The sequence below is a fragment of the Nothobranchius furzeri genome, chromosome 11 (genome assembly GCF_043380555.1).
Source record: "Nothobranchius furzeri strain GRZ-AD chromosome 11, NfurGRZ-RIMD1, whole genome shotgun sequence".
NCBI lineage: Eukaryota > Metazoa > Chordata > Actinopteri > Cyprinodontiformes > Nothobranchiidae > Nothobranchius > Nothobranchius furzeri.
Genome location: NC_091751.1, coordinates 47,748,899 through 47,770,811, shown reverse-complemented (window position 1 = coordinate 47,770,811; position 21,913 = coordinate 47,748,899). Strand labels below are relative to the sequence as shown.

General features: G+C 39.1%; 1 protein-coding gene across 5 annotated transcripts in view; it reads right to left on the bottom strand.

The window, feature by feature from the left end:
- Positions 1 to 21,913, bottom strand: part of pde1cb (phosphodiesterase 1C, calmodulin-dependent b) — a 147,031-nt gene that overhangs the window by 61,916 nt on the left and 63,202 nt on the right. Inside the window, exon 2 of one of the 5 annotated variants that reach the window (XM_015956601.3) lies at positions 17,427 to 17,453. The exons of the other annotated variants lie outside the window; for them this stretch is intronic. Coding sequence (XP_015812087.1) covers positions 17,427 to 17,453 — 27 coding nt within the window. The remainder of the gene's footprint in view (positions 1 to 17,426; positions 17,454 to 21,913) is intronic. 5 annotated transcript variants of the gene reach the window in all.

Below are 21,913 nucleotides of genomic sequence, written 5' to 3'. Positions count from 1 at the left end.
CCTGTCCCCAGCCAATCAGACATCCCATCCTCCTCTGATCCAACACACGCCAGCTGTTTTGTCCTCTAACACAGTCATGGACTCTTCTGGTTCTATAAATCTGTCTTCAACCAAGTCAGGAGATGCTGCTGCCCACTTACCTCCACCTCCCACCTATGTCTCTAGAAGTCAGGTGAAGAGGCAGCTGGAGAGACTGAACAGGAACAAGGCTGCAGGTCCAGATGGTGTCAGCCCCAGAGTACTGAAGGCCTGTGCAGAGCAGCTCTGTGGGATTCTGCAGCACCTCTTCAACCTCAGCCTGGCCCAGGAGAAGGTTCCAGTCCTGTGGAAGACATCCTGCCTTGTTCCAGTTCCAAAGAAAACTCACCCATCAGTCAGTGACAACTACAGACTGGTTGCCCTGACATCCCACATCATGAAGGTCCTGGAGACTCCTGTTGGTTCACCTGAATAAGCAAACTAGAACATATCAGGACCCGCTGCAGTTTGCTTATCGCCATGGAGTTGGAGTTGAAGATGCCATCATCCAGCTGCTTCAACCAACCCACTGTCATCTGGACAAAGCAGGCAGCACTGTGAGGGTCATGTTCTTTGATTTCTCCAGTGCATTTAACACAATCCAGCCTGATGTACTTTGCCAGAAACTGCAGAAGACACAGGTGGGGGCCTCAACTATCGCCTGGATTAAAGACTACCTGACAAACAGACACAGTTTGTGAGGTTGAAGAACTGCACATCAAACCAGGCGATCAGTAACATTGGAGCACCACAGGGGACTGTACTCCCACCTTGTACACCTCAGACTTCCTGTACAAATCAGAGACCTGTCATCTACAGAAAAACTCAGATGACTCTGCAGTTGTCGGGTGTATCAGGGATGGACAGGAAGCTGAGTAGAGAGAGCTGGTGGAGTGCTTTGTGGCATGGTGTGGAAACAACCATCTGAACTTGAACGTGAACAAAACAAAGGAGATGATTTTAGACTTCAGAAGAAACAGGGTGGAGTCAAACACTGTTTCCATCATGGGAGAAGATGTGGAGGTGGTTGAGGAATACAAATACCTTGGAGTTCACCTGGACAACAGACTGGACTGGAGAAAGAACAGCGAAGCCGTTTACAAGAAGGGGCACAGCAGACTGCACTTCCTGAGGACGCTTAGGTCCTTCAGTGTCTGTAGCAAGATGCTGCAGATCTTCTACAATTCTGTTGTTGAGAGTGTAATCTCTTCAGCCATCATCTGTTAGGGTAGCAGCATCAGAAGCAGGGACCTGAAAAGGCTCAACAGCCTAATAAAAAAGGCTGGTTCAGTTCTGGGGATGACTGTGGAACCACTGGAGGAGATAATGCAAAGAAGGATTCTCCAGAGAATCAAGAAAATTATGGACAACCCTGAGCATTCTCTTCACAAGACTGTCCGACAACGGAAGAGCGTCTTCAGTCAGAGGCTTCTTCAGTTTCGCTGCAACACTGACCGCTACTGGAGATCCTTCCTGCCAACAGCCATTGTATTATACAATAACTCTTTGACAACTTGATTATTATTATTACTCTGAGCTACTACAGCAATCAATTTCCCTCAGGGAATAATAAAGTACTTTTGAATTGAATTGAATTGAATTGAAATCCCAACTTCATTCAGTGACATGCACCGTTTCTGCATGAATCTCAAGAATAAAAACATCAGATTTAGCAGTGATGCTTTGGTCAAAAGTATTGTTTTGATTTTGATTAGCTTTTTGTAAAGCTTTATTAATGGTTTCAAATTAACACATGTTAAGGTTTCCCCTAAACCAAAACAAAAATCCCATATTTGTGACTTACTCATGAAAAAAATGACCACGTTTTTTGTTTTGTTTTTTTTATCTCAAAATGTTTTTTCCTAAATCTAAAAGAACGCTGTTTCATGAAAGTTCTTACACAGAACTGGAGTTTGACCCTGACTTTTTAGTAGTAAATAATAGTTATATTTGATATCATTTATCAAAGTCCCTGTGATAAATGTAGGTCAAAAGCACAACCATATCAAAGCTTGTAGGTTTTGCATATCAAAGTGCTTGAGTCCCATCTTGAACAGGTAAGAGACCTACGTATGTATGTTTTAAAAGCCAATAACTTTTTTCTTTTGTAAAATTTTTACTTTAGGCAAAACTTTTAAGCTTGGATTAGGATGCATATTTTAATTAAATATTTCAGCATTTTCCCAATTTTTTTGTATGAAATTTTTATGTTGAAATCCTGTTGTCTGTCATCTGTTAGGTGACCCTGGGTGACTTGAAAGGCACCTTCAAGTAATATTGTATTATTATTATTACTATTATTAATTACTTTAGTTTACTTTAGTTAAAAAAAGTCCAGTAGCAGCTGCATTTAACCTTAAAAACATTTCCACGATCAAACGGCCAATGCTCACCAACAAAAATAAAACAGGTTGAATGGTGAAGAACTTGGGAGAAAAACACTGTGCCATGTTTGTTCTAGTAAAAGTGGGAATGTTGCAGATATGAGCATCACAAGTGACTTTGTGTGTCTTTTTGCAGTTGTCCTGGGTTATTTTTTCTGGATCTTTTATTAAAGGCTGAAAGTGAAGCCCTGAAGGGAGTTGCATCGAAGAAGCTTGAATGTCAGCTTTCTTACTTGTGGTCACTCAGACCAAAAACAACACTTCTAATTGAATTTTAGGATTCTAAACTATAAAACCAACCATTTAACCACATAATATCATGAATGAGTGTTATGGCAGCGATTCAGATGGTCATCTGTGACTGTCTCAATGTTTTCTGGCAATAAAAACAAATGTTCCAACACAAAAGCAAAACCCTGTCTGAGCTGAAATACCTGGGTGATACTATTGGTGACAGATGAAGATGTATTTCAGTTTAATTCTAAAACACAAAAAGCAGGAGACAATGTGAAACACATACAGATTTAAGGGACATGATGACACCTCTTTGTGTAATTGTCCTTGTCACACAAACACACAGCTACTCAGTACTCAGCATGATCGATAACAGCTGAACAGTGGCTCTGTGTGGTGAGTGAGGTCATCACGGGTCTGTCCTTCAACCGGCAAACTGACAAGGACATCAGATTGCACTTAGAATGACAGCAGACCTTTTCACACACGCATGCACACACAGAAAAAGGCCTTGTTATTGCATCCTTTATGTACACAGAAAAGTAATTCACAAATGGACGTTTCAACATTTTAGCAGCCATTAATGCTACAGCTTCAGATTTAAAAAGAATCTCTGGAGTTGCTATCTCCTTTGATAAGTTGCGTCACTTGAATTGTTTGAAGAAAAACAAAAACATGTTTTTGGTTCCCAGCCGTCATCACCAGACTGCTTCCCACAACAACAACCTGTATAAATCTGTGAAATACAGATCCTGTTTCGGCTTCTCTTTTCTGAAATGTTACCAGCTTTTTTGCAACATGCAGAGTGAACCAAATGCACTCAGGAGTGCAAATGCACTCAACAATGGCTCCTGATTGTGGCTGGCATTTGTGAAAACATGCAGATGGCTCATTAATAGCATCTTTGTGAAATCAACATATAAAAAAGGAAAATGTAAACAGGAACATTAAGGTTCCAATTCTAATTTTTTTTAATTGGATGTGATTTGACTTTATTTTCCACTGATTTAATGATCATCCTCAGATTAAATGTTTACTTTTATCATTAATGATCATACAGAAATCTGCACAGCTACTAAATGGCATGTCCTTATACTTCTAATGCGTTTTTAATAATGGGAGTTGTATGACTTCGGGCTTTATTATTACTTTTCTGAACTTCTGCAGGCTCAGCCTCTTTGACTCAGCAAGCATTGTATTAGAAACTGCACAGAAGTTCTAATCAATCTTTAGTTCTGCTGATGTTGCAGTTGGTATCAGCCCAAAATTTAGCTTCAGCAGCACAAATCTACACAATGCTTATACTAACAGAATAAAACACTGACACCTAAATAAAGACACAACATTAAACATGCACCTGCTTCATTTATTTTCTACAGAAACACAATTTTTAAAAGAACTAAGATGGATTCAACAGCATTAAATACTGAGGCAAATGGATAACCTTTGCCACCTTTGCTAAGTTTTAATCAAGAGACTAAGACGTAGATGTTTTTTCAACAGCTTTTAGACAAATAACATTTTAAACACATTTTTTTTCATACGACATATTTTCTTAGGTTATGTTTGGTTCTATGGTCGATACCAAACTTGTTCATTAAGTTCTTTGCATTAAATCCTTCTTACATAAAACGATTCCAGCAGTTGTATTCCTGAACATTTCAGAAAAAGCCACTTTAGATCTCTGTCACTTTAGGAGAAAAAAAAAAGCTGGAGCTGGCCAAGCCCACCCATCCCCCGCCCAGGCTACTATAAGCTGAGAAGCTCAGATATCCATGAGGGGCTCAGAGTAGAGCCACTGCTTTTCCAGCAGCAGCTGCTCTCCTGAAAGGGAGAGGTGGTTCTATTCTAATTTCCCAATTTGTGACATCACAAAAAGGGACTTGTTTAAATGGCCCATTTTAGGCAGATAATTGCTTAAACCAAGCACCGACAGAAAATGTACGAGCAGATTTTTTTCATGTTTGGAGTATTCATAGAGGCAGTAGAGACCCACATGGCAATACGAAAGGATGCAAAGGTGAGTTTTGCATAATACACTGTCCTTTATCTGAACTCAACTTGTTCAAATCTGCAAAACTAGCCTAAAAACTACATAAGTGAAACTACGATCATTCCTTTTTGCGTTAAATCGACTGACATAATTCCACAAATGTTAAGTCTTACATAGAAAAAGCACCACAGGATGAAACAATCATAAATCATAGTCATAACTTTGACAGGACAAAGTTCTCTAAAGTCAATTCCTCCAAGATCAGAAAACCCATCAAATCCTTCTTGAACATCATGAGCCTCAATCAAGCACCATGGTTACCATAATTAGAATTCCATTTATGACTTAATTGCGCTTCATTATGTTCAGCAGGAACTAACAGCAAAGATGAGAGGATTGTTGAGCTCAGTAGAGACCCTTCACCTTTTTTCCATGCCTGTGTTTTTACCATGAGCATCAGTGACGGATCCCCAAGAATATCGCACTGGAAAAAGAGGTTTCAGGTAGATGCAAACAGCCTTTGCTAATGAAGAGCATACTGTGGTCAACATTGTTCTCTAATGAAGAGTTGTACCGCTATCTAGCTTATTATTACATTATGGCTTTGCACAATAGTGTGATAAATGAAACAGATGAACAACCCATGACATAATTGGTCTAATGTGAAGTATAATGCCAAGTAAAGACCTACTGCTTTGCAGGATCTCCGTCATATTAGGTTGTTTATAAGACACGAAAAGAACAAACACACATAAAGAACTTTTTCTTCTAATTAACAGTTCTATTAAAAATGATCAAAAATAAATATGGCTGTAACTCTGACTATTTTACGGTTATTGAGCTAATATTTGATCCCAAAGTAGAAAAGAGTCATCCTCATCACATAGTCAAGTTGATGCGCCGTGAAGCCACAACTTTGACTAACACTTTGGCATTAATTGTCAACCTCAAGTGTCTGTTAGCAAGATATCTAGCAAACTTTAAGACAAATGTTGCTGAAACTCTCTAAAGGTTTTCGTTAGATATTCATCCATATTACTTTTTAACTTTTGTAAACACAGATTTTTAAAATGGCCAAAACAACCAACAAACAAAAGCAGTAGCAATGTAGTTGTCACGGTCTGCCCCTGCCTCCCTGACTGTCTCTCTCTCCTGCCCTTGATTAGTCCTTATTGTTTTCACCTGCCCCTTGTTTACCTGCCCATGTGTTCCTCATTTGCCCTGTGTATTTATACCTCCCTCCTTGAATCAGTCTTTGTCAGATCATTGTAGTTTTTTGTCATTTGTTGTCTTGTACTGTTCGTTCCCGTTCCACCATTAAAACCATTTTACTTTACCTGAAGCCTGCATCTGTACCTCCTGATCTGCTCCACCACACATGGTCCATCATCTCCACACCCGCAACGTGACAGCAGTCACTTTTACAAACGAACGCTGACAATTTCACTTGCTAGTAGCTGCGAGTCCTTAACAACACATAAAACATGTAAAACAACACATAAAACACATAACCTAAAATAAGTACTAAATCAGTTATTTCCATAGCGACAGTTCAAATCTGCTGTGTTTTGTGTGTCTAACAGAAAATGAGACTTTATTCTGTTTCTATATATATCTACTGTATTTATAAAGCATTTGCGCTCATCCCTTGCAAATGCATTTGTATAACAGTGACCTACTGTAGTCACCGTTTATTTTCTGGAGAGGATGTTTAGTCAAGCATGTCCAAGAAAGAATTGCAAGAAAAGAGTGTGAGAGAAAACAGATTCCTCTAACGGACGAATGTCTTGCTTCTCTCTTTGACTAACATTACAAAAGACAGTGGTGAGCTTTTTCACATGCATAAATCTTTATTAATACAATCATTTGACTCCCATAACAGGGGGGTAACGTGAGTGTTCGTGCAAACATGTAAACAATAGCTCGCAACCACAGCACTGGGTAATATTTTTATCTTTAACAAGAGTTTTGACAGTAAGTGACAACATGTTATGCTTTACAGTCACTAATCTGTCACTATCCACTGTTTACATGAGAGCAAAGCAGCAACAAACTGAAAAGTGCCAATCAGGCTATTATCCACATCCATTTTCTCACATTTGTCCCAAAATACATGTTTACGCTGAACATTTTACCAGTTTATTCTAGAGGTACTGTAAAGATCAGGTCATTGGAGAATTACCACCTTTTCTCACATAAAAAAGAAAAAAAAATCTACGTTATAAATTCTTTAGCAACCTTCAGTGCTTCTGCAAAAAAAAGCAGTTTTGATAAGAAATCTTTAACATGTCTGTGCGTCACAGCTGGTATTCAGGTGTTCTGTATGTCACATCAACAAGTCCCACTAAATCTGAAATCACCCGGTTAGTAGGAGATGAATGAGGAGATAGTTGAATGGGGAGGAAAAAAAAAGTATTCATCTATAGCTGCAAGGCATCACACATGAGTACACACATCCAGCATACAGAACACCAGAGGATGCACACAGTGTTCAAATATTTTCACTCTTTCTAAAAATATTCAGACACAAACCAAGAGCTACACATCCCTGCATCTGCAGCCAGCAGGGATGGGCGTAGTGGTGGGATGGTCAGAGGGAGGGGTGGGTATAAAGAGCCAGATTAAATGGGACAATCTGCACCATAAATCTGCAATATTATCTGCTACAGGCAGCAGGAAGGGAAAACCTGGCAGCGTGACGTTTATGTGCTCAACTTAGCAAACAGGTCTATCATTTAGACTTTCCAATCCACCTTCAAAATAGCAATAGAGTGTCACTCGGAGAAAGGCGAGCAGGGAAAATAATCTGAGCAGAAACTCTATGATGTGCATGCATACACAGCATTTTGTATTGTTGATTCAGAATGTAAACACAACAAAGTTACGCCCTACATAACAAGGTTTGGACACTTGCATGCATTTGAGAAATACTATTACATGGAAGTCTTGAACCTTTTTATATATTAAAGCACAAATTCACAAACACAACAGAGAGAAATGATAAAACTGTCAGGGAGTGATTAAAACTAGCCAAGTTGTTACCAATAAAACGAGAAGAACACCGGATGCGAAGCATGAGGAGCATCCTGAGAAGATGAAGTATTGTTGAGAAGAATGCAATTAGCCTGGGCTTGGAGGTTTGTTTGAGTCGGGTAATTACACCTCTAATCACCAGGTTGTTGGTGAGAAACGGTGATTGGATGAACGTAGTGAGAAGGGAGGAAAAATTCTCACACAAAACAAGAAACATTAAAATGTTTCTATTGGAAACCAAAGAAGAAAGCTCCAAATGCGCCTTGGACAAACAAACCGAGTCTTAAATGTGTCATGAAAATGAGCTACTGTCTCATTTTATGCTTGTATGTATGATTCACAACACAATCATGCAGAAGGTATCTCCCCTTGCATCACATATGTGCTTCAACCTAATTAATAATCTATTAATGAATCATCATCGGAGCACATCATCATCCTCATTGCCTCTCTGCAGTTGTTGGTTTGTTTTTATGGGATCTGATAGCATTTGTTGCAGCTGCTAATCAAAACATGAAAACAATTAAAGCATTCCCCAGATGAATCACTTCCAGTCCATAGCCCCATAGCTGACCAAAGTCTCTGAGCCACAGAGAAGCACAGAAAGGTTTAGCTTAATGGCATTTAATAGGACGCTCTTGAAAACCAGCCAGCAACCGAATTTGACCCTCAATTACTGACATTAATCAAAGTGTTCAATCGCCCCTCGTGTCTTTCATTTCACTGCTTTCGCTGATGCTTCCTTCCACATGTGCAAAGTTATTTATGCAGCAGATCTTGATGCTTATATTTTATTTAGCAGAATTGTTTTATTCTGTAATAATTGTGCCTGTACGTTTTTTTCTCCTCATTGTTATTTGGTGACTTTCTGGGCAGCAGTTAATCCCTGTTGGGTTTAAAAAAAGGGCTGCAGAAACACCACGGTCATTTGTAAACAGATCTTTGACTTTTATACTTTTATATGTTCTTAATCAACATACAAAAAGAGATGTGACCAAAAATGCATAAAATGTTGGAAAACTACCTTTTGGGGGTTATACATTTAAACACCTGCCGACCATGTGGACCCAAAGGAAGACAAACCCTTTGAGAGATTAAGGAAAAGACTTTGCTCCATTTCTTTCAGGCCACAATTTTTAAGTAATAAAAAAAGTTTCTTGTAAAATAAATGCAAATTTGTTAGAGTAGGAGGAATAAAACAGTTTTCTAATATAATTTGAGAATTTGCATTTTTTTACTGAGCTAAAAACCTTCCATCTGCAGTGCAAAAAAATGTCCAAAACACTATTTAAATTCGACATGCAAAACCAAATGTTGGACATGTCCACAGGCTGCATTAAAGTATTTCTGTCCCGAGCAAACTTATATTCCCTAGATTCCCCAAAAAATACATTTTAAAGGCAGTAAATTTCATAGCAATTTGGGTCATTAATACAGATTAAATATTGTAATTTAGTCTTCCAAACAATTTACACACACACACACACGCACGCTGAGCTGAGTCATAAAACCTGTTGAAAACAAAAGGCCAGTAGAGGCTGGAGAAAAGCTTCATTCAGAAAGGCTAAGAGAGGACCAATAAAAGAAATTAAGCAGGCATTTGTAAGCAGTAACATTTCTGTTTTCCTGTGAGCCAACTGCATGGACAACACAGCACAGATGTATTAATGTGGGCTGCATTCCAATCCTGCAGATGTGCATTCTGTTTATTCTGGAATGGAATGCATGCTTTGTTAGCACACCTGTGACCTCTGTGATCCTGCGAGGATGGGGGCGGTCTCTGCCCTGCTGGGGACTTCCGTTTATCTTGGACATTACTTGTTTTTTATTGCGATCAAATCCGTGCTCATCAAATGTTTTGACAAGCTGCCCCTAAAGGTGTCTGTCCTCCACAGTATCTGTGCAGTCTCTGGTGATCTGACCTCCAGCTCTAATGGAAAAAGGCTGTTGGAGCTCTATATCGCTCCAGTTCATCATCTCTGTTGGTTCTATTTACAAAAGAAAAACTTACAGCCTGTGTTTACTTTCATTTTTTATATACTTGCCGACGGGAGCTTGACAGTGACTCCCCACATGATCGTGACACCTCCCTCTTTTGCTCCAAGGTTGTAAAATGCATTCACAAGTCCGGCGTGGCTGGCAAAACCAAGCATGGCTTCACGAATGCTGCATAATTCCAGCAATGCCATGCGGCCATGGCTCGCTCAAAAGACACACTGTGGCAGTAGCATCACGCTGATTTGCCAGAATGGTGTGACTTCTAAACAGGCCTGTATTCTGGCCACAAGAATGTTTTTTAATTGAAAATGCACATCATAATAATAATAAAAGACTTATTAAGGACCAAACTTATGGCAATATTAGAGTGTTTAAAAACATCCTGGTCAGAAAACTTAGATCTGGTTCATTATGCTGCCTAAAACTTTATTATTCTGTTATTTTTACCCCCATTTCGCACTGGAAGCATCAGCGGCATGGAACAGTTTACTCGCAAGTTTCGCTGCATGCCAGTACACACCGGGAGAGTCTCAGCTGCAGAGCGGCTTCTCCGCCATCCTCCGCCAAATCCCTCAAAACTTCAAAGGTCACTGTCTGTTTATGCCTTCCACCATTAAAATGCAGAAAAAGAAATCATGTTTGATATCGCTGTTTGGTGTAATTAGGATGTTGTTCCTCTTCACTGCCAGGATTAAAGCTATGAAAAACACACCACTGCACTTCTCAAAAGATCCTGGGATGAAATAAAATTTTAGGTCACATGTACAGATGTAATCTACATAGATACGAAATAGCAATACTGCAATAGTCTTTTATTTTGTAAGTTACCAGAGGTTTTACACTGAAACCATGTGTGATTTCCTGTCTAGCCCACTGACATATATACTGGACATTTAATGATTAAAGACTCATATTATAAGGTTTTGTTTCCAAATGGGAGGTTCCCACCACCGCCATTTTGACCATGTCACACCCAGACAAACCCAAGAATGGGAAAAGAGGTGGAGCTGGGGGTGGGGCTGTTTCGTGTGGAATAAGGTTGGAACAAATGAACCAGTATAGCTACTAGCTAACCTAGCTAACCCAAGAAGCTAAGGGCTCCGGTGACTGGGGTCTCCCACCCGCACGGCTGACTGGCTCCCGTGCAAGGCTGTAGTCATGCTGGTTGCCTGTGGACAGAGGTGGAAAGAGTACTAAAATTTCCTCAGGGCTCTGTGCTCAGTCCGATTTTGTTCGTATTATATATGCTTCCCCTGGGCCATATCATCAGCCAGCATGGTATTTTATTCCATTGTCATGCTCACGATACTCAGCCTTATCTCAGGTTAAATTCCACCTCCTTTTCTACTCCGCCATCATCCACTTTGACCATCTGTTTGGAGGAGATAAAGTCATGGATGAAGCAAAATTTCCTGCAGCTAAACAGCTCTAAGACTGAAGTTATTTTAGTAGACACCCCACACCAGGTTAGGTCATCCAACATCAACTGTATTACCTTTTCTGGTCAGGATAACCCACCGTCAACATCTCTTATAAACCTTGGGGTTAAGATGGACTCGAGTTTGACGTATGAGGCCTATGTCAAGCATCTGTGTAAACCGTCTTTTTCCACCTCAGGAATATAGCAAAACTGCATCCAGCACTAACGTTTGCTGATGCGGAAAAGTTGGTCCATGCGTTTGTCTCCTCCAGGCTGGATTTCTGCAATGCACTTCTCATTGGGACTACTGGAAAAATCCTTCAAAAACTGCAGTATATTCAGAACTGTGCTGCTAGGATCCTGATGAGAGGACGCAAATATGACCATATTACGCCAATTCTTAAATCTCTTCACTGGCTCCCTGTTTTATCTAGAATTGATTACAAGGTCACCCTTCTCACCCACCAGTGTATTCATGGAGATGCCCCCCACCTTAAAGAACTTCTGTTTTCACAGATGTCCACACGCAACCACCACTTTCAAAAACTCCAAAGACTAAACTTCGCACCATGGGAGATCATGCTTTTTGTTCAGCTGCCCCCCCAGACTTTGGAATTCCCTCCCAGGGCATCTGAGGATGCCACAGACTATTGGTGCTTTTAAATCTGGTCTTAAAACTTATCTTTTTACCAGAGCTTTCGGGTTAAATTATCTTTGTAGCACTTTGAGATTTGTTTCAAATGTAAAGTGCTTTATAAATCAAATGTATTATTATTATTATTATTATTATTATTATTACTTAAGTACAAGTACCCATACTTTGATCATCTTTTACTCAAGTACAAGTAAAATTGCTTGCTAAATTTTTACTCAAGTAAAAGTAAAAAGTATCATAAATAAAATGTACTCAAAGTAAAAGTTACTTAGTTACATTTTTGTCAGTGTAACGATGGCTACATCTCAGTAGTGCAAAAGCACAATGCCAGTTCACAATTCGCTCGTGTGCATGCGTGCACGAACACACACACACACACACACACACACACACACACACACACACACACTGCAGCATGTTAGAATCATTTGAATGACTAATTTAACTACATTGAATTGCTTTTGTAATACTTTAATCTCTTACTCTGGAGTGAAATAAAGAAACAAGCTAAATCATCACAAATCTGTGGCATCAAGAAGCAACTTCTGAGTTCAAACAGAGGGATGGAGCACAGTGTTTACAACTGAACAATATCAGGATGTTTTAACTCACAGAGGCCTGCAGGTCTTCTGTTTTATGAGCAAAGCGCTGAGAATCCGCTTGTTATGAGCGCTAAACGTTATTTTGCCGTTTGAGTCTGGCTACCGAACTGAGCAGAATTCTGATGACGTTAGAACGGTGAGCAAAGGTTCCAACCCACGGGACAGGAGGTAAACAGTGAGTGGATCACAGGGACTGAACTGATGTTTTTGAGCAAAACTGCGGTAAAAATGGCTGCTTGTCCTCGTTATCAAGTGCACGCCCACGCCCCCACGGTTTAGACGCCGTGCTCATGCAGGTGTCTTTTTCTGTTCCGATGCTGTGACACGTAATATTTTTTATTTATTAAGCCTATAATGTACTTTTACTCAGTTACGGAAATGATTTAAAATGTAGCGAATTACAATTCTTTTTTAAAAACTTAAGTAAAAGTAAAAGTACAGATTTTAAAAACTACTTAAAAAGTATAAATACACAAAAAATCTACTCAATTACAGCCTGTGGAGATCTAATATGGACCGGGACTGTTAAATTACAAGCAGAGCCTCAGACCGCTGCGATCGGATCCGGGCGGCGTGGCCTTTTACATCAGCTCATGCTCAACGGTCGGAGATCAACATGCTAAACCGAAGCTAACAGAGTTTTTCCGGGTGTTTTTAGCAAGAAAAAAGCAGTAGAGGAACTCCAAAGTAAAGGTACCTCCAACCTACTTAGTAACAAAATCATAACTAGGTAAGCTGACCGAGGATATCGGGCTTTGCTGGTCCACCACAGTCAAAGATCCACAAGTCCGCCGTTGTTGAGTCCTAGCTCTGGGAGCAGACATGGAGCTGGGAGCCAAATGGCCAAGCAGTGAATTTCCCCCTATTCAACCAGCAAACTATTAACGAGAAAAAAGCAGTTGGGTGACTCAAAAGTGAAGCAGTGTTAACTAAAAGAGCTGCAGTGTTTTTAACCTCTTTATCAATACTTTTACTTAAATTTAAAAAAGTACCTCTTTCACCACTGCTCTTTGAACAGGGTAAGGTGGGGGTGTGGTCAGCAAGCAATAGATTTTGCTTCCTCATGTCCATATTAGGGTGCCTCTGACATAAAGTGGTGTTAAGAAGTATAGTTTGTGATATTTGCTTCATAAACAGACTTCTATCAGTCTGACTCATATTCACTTAATTAATAGATTTCCTAAATGGCAATTTGTCATTGTTATTACTGTCAGCTGCATCTATTTCCTCTCAAAAAACAGCCTGACACTGTAGCAACAGTAACTAAGGGAGGCGGGGCTTTTAAAACTTGTCAAAAAAGGACTAAAACGCAATAGAGAGCACAAGATCCACAAAGAAAAGGAAAAGTAAATGACAGAGCTGATTATTTTACATGTAAAACCTGAGCAGATTGTTTCAGAATTCCATCGTTCTTAACCCTTCTTTATACAAACACAGGGACAACCTGGCGCAAACACTCCTCTCTCATTGCCTCCTGTTGCGAAGAGGGCTATCTCAACCTCCATCTGCATGTGAGAGGGGTTGTCCTGGTGTGTCAGTAATGACAATGTCCCAGTGCTCCTCTCTGCCAATTAGCCCAGCCGTAATTACACAGACACATATGGAGCTGCCAATCACCCCGCTCCTCCACACAGGAACTCAACCACCCAGAGGAGAGAGAGTGAGAGACAGAGAGAAACAGTAAAAAAGGGAGAGCGAATGAGTTTCCTGCAGCTTTCGCTATAAAGCTCCAAACGAACACACACTGAGTCCGTGAGGAGCAAAAGGAGTGTTCAGTTCAGTTACGCTCACTGTGCAGCAATCCCAGTTTGCATGAAAATGTCATGAAATCAAATTAGAGACCCACTTAATTGCTAAGCTTCTCCTTCAGTGTGTCATTTTTATATTTGTATCAATGTTTTTTTTTTCTACAGACCACTGTTAAAACAAACGGTTGCATTAACAAATCGTTAAACTGAAACCATTTCCTTTATATGTTTTCTATGGTCGGTTTTTGTGCCTTTTTGGAATGTTATTACATTTTGCTAAGTCACTTTTTACCAAGAATTAGCACAAATAAACATGTTTCACAGAAAGAAATGGCTTCAAGGCTTTGTAGCTAATTTTTCTATTAAAAAACAACCCATCAATTCTGTTCAAATTACATTTGCTGATTAATATTTTACAGATTTGCACATTATTCTGTTTTTCTTTCAAATCCATTCTTGGCCTGTCACTTCTTAAGACCAAAAGCACAGCAACATCAGCAGCAATGTTTCAGAACTACTAAAGATGAGATCTGAACAAAATAATAATTTTGAGGATGTAGTTTTAAAATTTGCTCAACATTTTTATTGAATAATCTTGTGCTAAACAACAAGGAACTTTGATTAATTCATTAATCGCCATGAAAAAAAGACTACCCTCTTGAGACCTTGGACGACCAAAACTTCCCATTGATTTCCATTCAAACTGCAGTTTTTGATCCTGTAACATCTGCAAAATATCATCATGCTTTCTGTTATTTTAGGGTTTCATTTAGGAGAAAAGTATCAAATATGCAATTTTTTCTGTTCACCAGTGACCCAGGCGAGAATATTTACACTTTTTTTTCTCCTGTATACTGAATATCGAAGTCAAAAGGTTAACTTGACATCAAACAAGCGAATAAAACACAGTTTCACTTTCTTGCTTAACTTCAAAGTGTAGAAAGCAAAGTAAATGAAAAATATTGTTATCGTTCAAGACAATTTGTGCTAAAGCAAATTTTTTTAATAAAAAATAATGTTAGTGAGGAACAGCTGACTTACCTGCACTTTCATAAGTACATTTCTTTAACCACAATGTCTACTTGATAACTTTGGTCTCAGTATAAAGGTAACCATTATGGGATTTGCTGAGATGTGTAAATATCCATATGTGTGTTATTGATTAAGTGTAAATGGACATGGAACATAGAGCATAAAAAAGCAGCTGAAAACTCACTTGTTCAGGCTGGCTTTTGCGTGACCTTCGTCACCACCGTTATTCCTAATGGGCTCGACACACGGGAGGCAACATCGCCTCTCCTCCATTCATTTTCAATGAGACATGCGCGACAAAGCGATAATCGCGGGTCTCCCTCTTACCAAGCAAAATGCGAAAAACGTGCGTGTGAAATTGTGCGCTCGTGCACGTGTCGTGCACAGCCGACACAGCGACACAATCCCAGAAAGTTGAAACATTTTCAACTTTTCATCGCTGTCGCTCGGACGAGGACCAATCAACGGAGGTTTCATTCACTGACCAATGAGCGGACAGGATGCTCCGTACACCTCCGAGCAAACATGAAGGAGAAGTTGAGTATTATTATGTTTTATATAGTAAAATCAGAAGTAAGATTTCACATAACTCTAGCAGCACCCTGTGAAACATCATATCTACCACTTTATTAACTCGGAACCGCTTAAATAACCTTAATTCCCTCCAACCTGACACAGCCAAGCAAAACAACGGAAGTTTCGATTTCGCCATGGAACAGAACGCGTAGACGGCTTTGCCGCTGGCCGCGGATCGCCTCCCGTGTGTCCGGTAATAAAAGCAACAGTGACAAATTTCGCTGATCGCGGTCGTTTATCGCCTCCCGTGTGTCGAGCCCATTATTCTACTCTTTCTAGCCGCCTTTCCCTGGATCCACACATTTCCCTCTTTCCTACTCATTTTATCTTTTTGTTTCCTCATATTTTTAATCACAATTTTATATATTTTTGTCATTTTAAACATTTTTTAAATAACTGTTTAAAATCAGTTTTATATTTAAATGTTTTGTTTTTGCAAAGTGCCTCATGATTTTTATTTTGAAAGGGAATATATGAGAAATTTTTTTTTCTTTCTTTCTTTCAACATTGTAAATGTGTACTGAGCTGAACATTAGGTGGCAGCAGAACACTGCTAACATATATAGAGGTGTAGTGTAGAGTTCAAGGGAAGTTCTGCTGAGAGTTACAGGATAAATGCTGCACATATGCTCGTCCCTCCTGCTGTAATAAAGCTCATGTGGATAAAGTTACTGCCTGCCTGCTTTCTACCAACTAGAAAGCATAGTAAAAAACGTAGATTTTTATTCTTCCTTTGATTTCTTCATGAAGAAACGGTTTGATTCACTTAATTGTGGTTTTAGATGTGTTCGGGGTGCTCGGGCTCAAAGGGGTACGATTGTAATGTGTTCGTTTTTCTAATTAATTAATTGTAATTAACACATAAAATCCCCACCCCAATTTGAAGCTTACGTTTTGGATTCACTAAGGCTTTTTGATGAATAGTTACACATTTATACTTCTAATTATTTTCAAAGTGGCACAAAAAATTAACCTAGGCTCTGGTTCCTCTTGTTGTTTTTTGTTTAGTCTAAAACTATTTTATAAAGTCTCTTTATAGTCTTTTTATTTAAAAAAACTGAAAGTTAAATCTGTAAGCCTTTGCAATCTTAGCAAATGAAACAAGTCAAAACCTTTTATTTTACGCAATATCATCTTATGCTGTCACACTTCAATAGTGAAATATTCCAAGAAAACTTTCTATAGGTACGTTATCTCCTTTTGCGCTGGTATTAATCATTCCCTGCTTTCACTCTGGTAAATAAATTAATTCAGGTACTGCATAATGGCTTGATTTCCCCTGAGTATCACCAAAAGAACAAAACAAATACACACTTCCTAATGAGGAAGATGATGTCTTCATTCAAGCTGCTTGTCAGGATTTTAAGTGTATTTTGTTGTTTACATTAAACAACATCATCATCTGGTAATGACAACCAGCTGACCCACAACATACGACGAGCGTCCTGCATCTGAACAGCTTTTAAGAACAGAAGAAGATAAATAAGCATATTCTTAGTAATAGTAAACGCATTTATTAATCTGGATCTTCATAAGCAAAACTGGAAAGGGCTTTGTAGGAAAAGAAACAAATGACAAAAAATAAACAAATGTACAAGAAGTACCAGAAATGAAAATAATGTTGAGACTCCTGCAAAATAACAGATAATGATGCATGAAAATAAAAAGGGAAAAGAAGTATGAGGGAGAAAAGGATGAGAGGGGAGGTCCAGAGTCCCAGCAGCAAGTCTTACCTCTGGGACGTCTTCTTATACTTGCGCCTGCCAGAGAAAACAAACATGGGGAAAGTGAGGCATTGGAAATATAGGAAAAAAGTCAGGGATCATGCAAAGAATAGTTGAAATCTTTGATAAAACATGCAGGAAAGGTAACAGGAAACAGTTGCATTCTTTAGTTTTCTTTTACATGCCTGACTTACTGTAAAGTGAAGCTGTAAGGACCAGAGAACAAAGGCTGCCTTCCTAATACTTTTTTTCTTGAAAAACAATAATGATCGAGAATAATTAGCTAATTTAAAAACTGTTTAGAAGCTGTCATGGAATTGAGTTTTGCAAATGGAGCAGAAGAATGGACAGAACTGATCATGCAAAGTGTGTGTGGTAAAACAAAACGTAACCGGAGTGAATCAACTTTTTAAACATTCACAAGAAAGCCTTGCAAAAATCTTAAGGACCAAGTTCTCGTGTTTTTTCAACACATCTCCAGTGACGTCTAGTATAAATGAATGCCTTGTGATTCGATCTTGGTAGAACAGAAGCTCTGACACTCTTGTCTCAAGAATTAGATGTTAGCTAAATTGAAGATCGCAGGAGTCTTCTTTCCTGGTATTCAAATCAAATCAAATCAAATCACTTTTATTGTCACGTCACATGTGCAGGTACACTGGTACAGTACATGCGAGTGAAATTCTTGTGTGCGAGCTTCACAGCAACAGAGTTATGCAAAAATACAGTAATGTAAAAACAAGTAAAATTTAAAAATGTCTAATCTAAGTAATAATATGTATAAGTTGTAATGTATATACATTACTAAATGTTTATGCAAGTATATTATTATTTTTTTAAGATATTGTTCTACGTGTGTGCGTGTGAGTGTGTGAGTGTGTGTATAGTGTGTATATACGTGTTTTACAAATGAATAAAGTAAACAATAAGATAAGAGATATAAAATGTACAGAGGTTGGTATGTGCAAAACTAATGCTAATTCAGACTCTCCTCAAATGCTATAACAGCAACGCCACTCTACCAATGACTTTCTTTGCTCTGCAACATTAATGTTTAACCCAATCTCTATAAACAACACAATCCTGGAGGAATTCTGCTGTGTGGTGGAGTTACTAATGCAAACAGTTAGCCAGCCGAGACGTTCCCTGCTGTTTCCTGGACGCTAAACCAACAACAGCCAGGGAAGATGAGTGCTAATGAATGCTAATTTAAATTCTGACGTAGATCTGACTGGCTTGTCTAATCTGAGCATTTCCTTGTCTGTTTATTATCAGTGGCTATTGCTAGAAGTAGTGCTAGACGGATACTTTCCTGTTCAACCTGCATGTTAAACTCAGAGCGCCCAATCATATGTAAAAAAATAAAAAGCAAAATATGCTTTTTCAGTGAACTTAGTGTAAAAATACTTATTTTTGCGAGTTTACAGAACTGACATTTGAATGAATTAAACTGACCTTTTTCAGCACTCTTGGTACTTAAATGTGATAAATTTACACACATAATTGTTAAAAAAAATGCAAATGCTGATTATTAGTTTAAAAGGTGGAAGGTGAGCTGTAATGATATGCAAATAACATAATGCACACACATACTTACATCGAACCACCCCCTAACATCCATCTGACTTCCTGTAACACACAATCATCCACTATACCACCTACACACTAACACACACTAAAGTACTACCCTAGCATTTGGCCTGAACACACCCACACCTTTATGAAGTTATATGAGTGTCACTCTAAAAGCTGATTCACACAAACCCACACGCATGCATGCATGCACGCACGCACATACACACTCCTAAGTGAGGAGAAGAATGGAAGAGAGCTACGAGGTTGGACCCACCAGTGTTCTGCAAGCTGCAGATGTGGATTTAGATTCAAGTCAGGTGGAACTTGTAGCACTTAACTTGATTTGTTTCTCAGTTGTTTTCTATATAAACCTTTCAGTGTAAAACCGCAAGCTAAGGAGGTGATCCCCATAGAGGGATGTTAAAAGCTTCCATGTGGTAGAAAAGGAAGAAATCAATCTTTTGTGGTCCATCAAGCAATTAAAATTAAAACTAAACAAAGTTTCACAGTCAGATGCTTGTATTATGGTAAAGATTGCCATGGAGGGAAACCTAAAAATGTAACTAACTCCAGTGATTAATAACTGGAAGGTCAAAAAGAAACATGTAATAATATTTTGCATTTTGCTTCCTGTTTCTCCTAATCTTTATCCCTCCTTTCTCTCCTCACCTTCATCATTAACCTTGCTTTGTGGGTCATTAACAGGTATCTTTCTCATCCTGCATGCTATGTCCTCAGAGTAACGGGGATGTTAGTTGGGACGGAGCAATGCAGTCATTGCTGAATAAAGATCTGGTAATTTATGATGAAACCTTGACCTTGAAGCAGGTTGGTGGTAGTGCTACGTCTGCAGGTGGAGCTGACGGTAGCACTAGCGCCCCTTTACGTGCTTAAGCCTTGAACCTTATTGTCTGAGCTTTTGTTAGAGGCTGGCTGGATGGTTGAGTGTTTGTTCTTGAACTTTGTGCTTATATTGTTAGCACTGTGTGTGCAGTCACACAGTGGTTGCATGGGTGATGGGAACATTTTAAAATTTTTTCAGTATCAGTTGTATTTCATTCTTGATTAGCTTGTACAAAAAATTACAGGACAGGAATAATTGATGGTGCAACTCTGGATTTATTTTTTAACTTTTTATTTTTGGGTAAAAATGATATTTTTCAGGGACATATTGATTTTTTACCAAAGCTAGCAATTATTTTTTTCTGATTAGCCAACTATAGAACACATCTTTTAAACCTGTTTGGAGCTTTGAAATAGACACTATGTCTAAATGTTTGACTGGTGGGGCCAACGCATTCTTACACCCAAAGAACTGATGCAAGATGACCAAGCGTTACCATGTTGGAGAAGGACGTTTCAACTAGGAACAAAGTTTAGAACGCGTCAGATGGTCAAGGTTAGGATGGGGTGAGAGGAAGGTTAAGTAGCGTTGGGATTCCCAACGCGTCGGAAACGCACGCTTGGTCACCTGAAGCGTCGTTTTCTACGCTTCGGGTGTGAGAATGTGTTGGTGGTGCACATCGTCAGCACTTAATGTTTGAATCCTTTGAATTAAAAAAAGAAAGTTAACTTGCTTGTAAACTTTTAAATGTGCAAATTTCACCTAATTTTAAGTGTTAATCAAACAAACAAACTTTTTCTGTTGCCACAGTTCAGTTCAGATGAATACATTTAGGTGCTAATTACTTAATTGAAGATTTTAAGGTTAATCAATCAGAAGATCCCATTTAACAGTTGGTCTGCTTTCATCCTGAATGATCTGAATTCTTGTTGCCCTTTTCTTAAAGGAACTTTACGGAGTTTTGAATTTTTATGCTCGTGATTGCCCCTTCAGGCCAAACGCGTAACGGCAACTTCAATAGTAGGCTCGTGCACGAGGAGCGCATGCTGTACGTGCACACTCCTTAACGAAAATAACAGCTGAGACAGTCCCGTGTGTGTGTGTGTGTGTGTGTGTGTGTGTGTGTGTGTGTGTGTGTGTGTGTGTGTGTGTGTGTGTGTGTGTGTGTGTGTGTGTGTGTGTGTGTGTGTGGCCCGGAGGACAGAGGACAGGAGAATGCGCAGCTAATTAATTAAATAATTTGGTTCTGTACCTTTCTCTTCAGCACAGCCGACAAAGGTTTATGATGGGTCAGTCTTCCTGCATGCTCAGATCATTCCCTTCCCTTGCTTGAAAAATTGTTCCAAAATGAAAGTTGAACCCACATCATTTTTTATCTGTGAATTCAATGCCGTTCAGCGACTCTCAAATAAAAATTTGGGCATCTTACCATAAAACAAATACCATTAATGTAAAAAATAAACTCTAAATAAACTATGTTCACATCCAGAATCGAACGCAGGTCTTCTGCACGAGAGTCCGGTGTCTTTCTATGTGAGCTAAAGCACCAGTGATGTCTTCTGTAACTGTAACATTTATATTATTGATGACAGCTGAAACAACGTTCAAAGTACGGTTCGGAGCAAAAATGGCTAGTTTGTTGCTAATTCGCAGGAAATATCTAGAAGAAAGTAGCTAAGGGTCCTCAGAAATGTAGCTAGGTTCATCACTAGGCGTCAGGAACAGCGACAAAGTCGCTGAGTTGGCACTACCTCACTCTCTGCTGCTAAAGCTACTGATAGCAAATGCTACGGGCTATGCCTGAGCGTGAACGTGCATGAAGCAGCCTGCTCGACCCGAGCAACTCTCTTTTTCTGTGATTTTACAGAAAAACAGGCAATCACAGTAAAAATGCCAGGGCTCATTCTACAGGACCAGGGCATTGCAGGAGAATGTATGAAGAAGAAATTTATTATTTCTATACGTGTTTTGGCTGTCAAACTTCCATAATGCCCCTTTAAGCAAACCGTCATGAAAATCAAATAAATACAATAATAATTCACACTGGGGGAAATTGTTGAGTTTGAAATAGACTAAA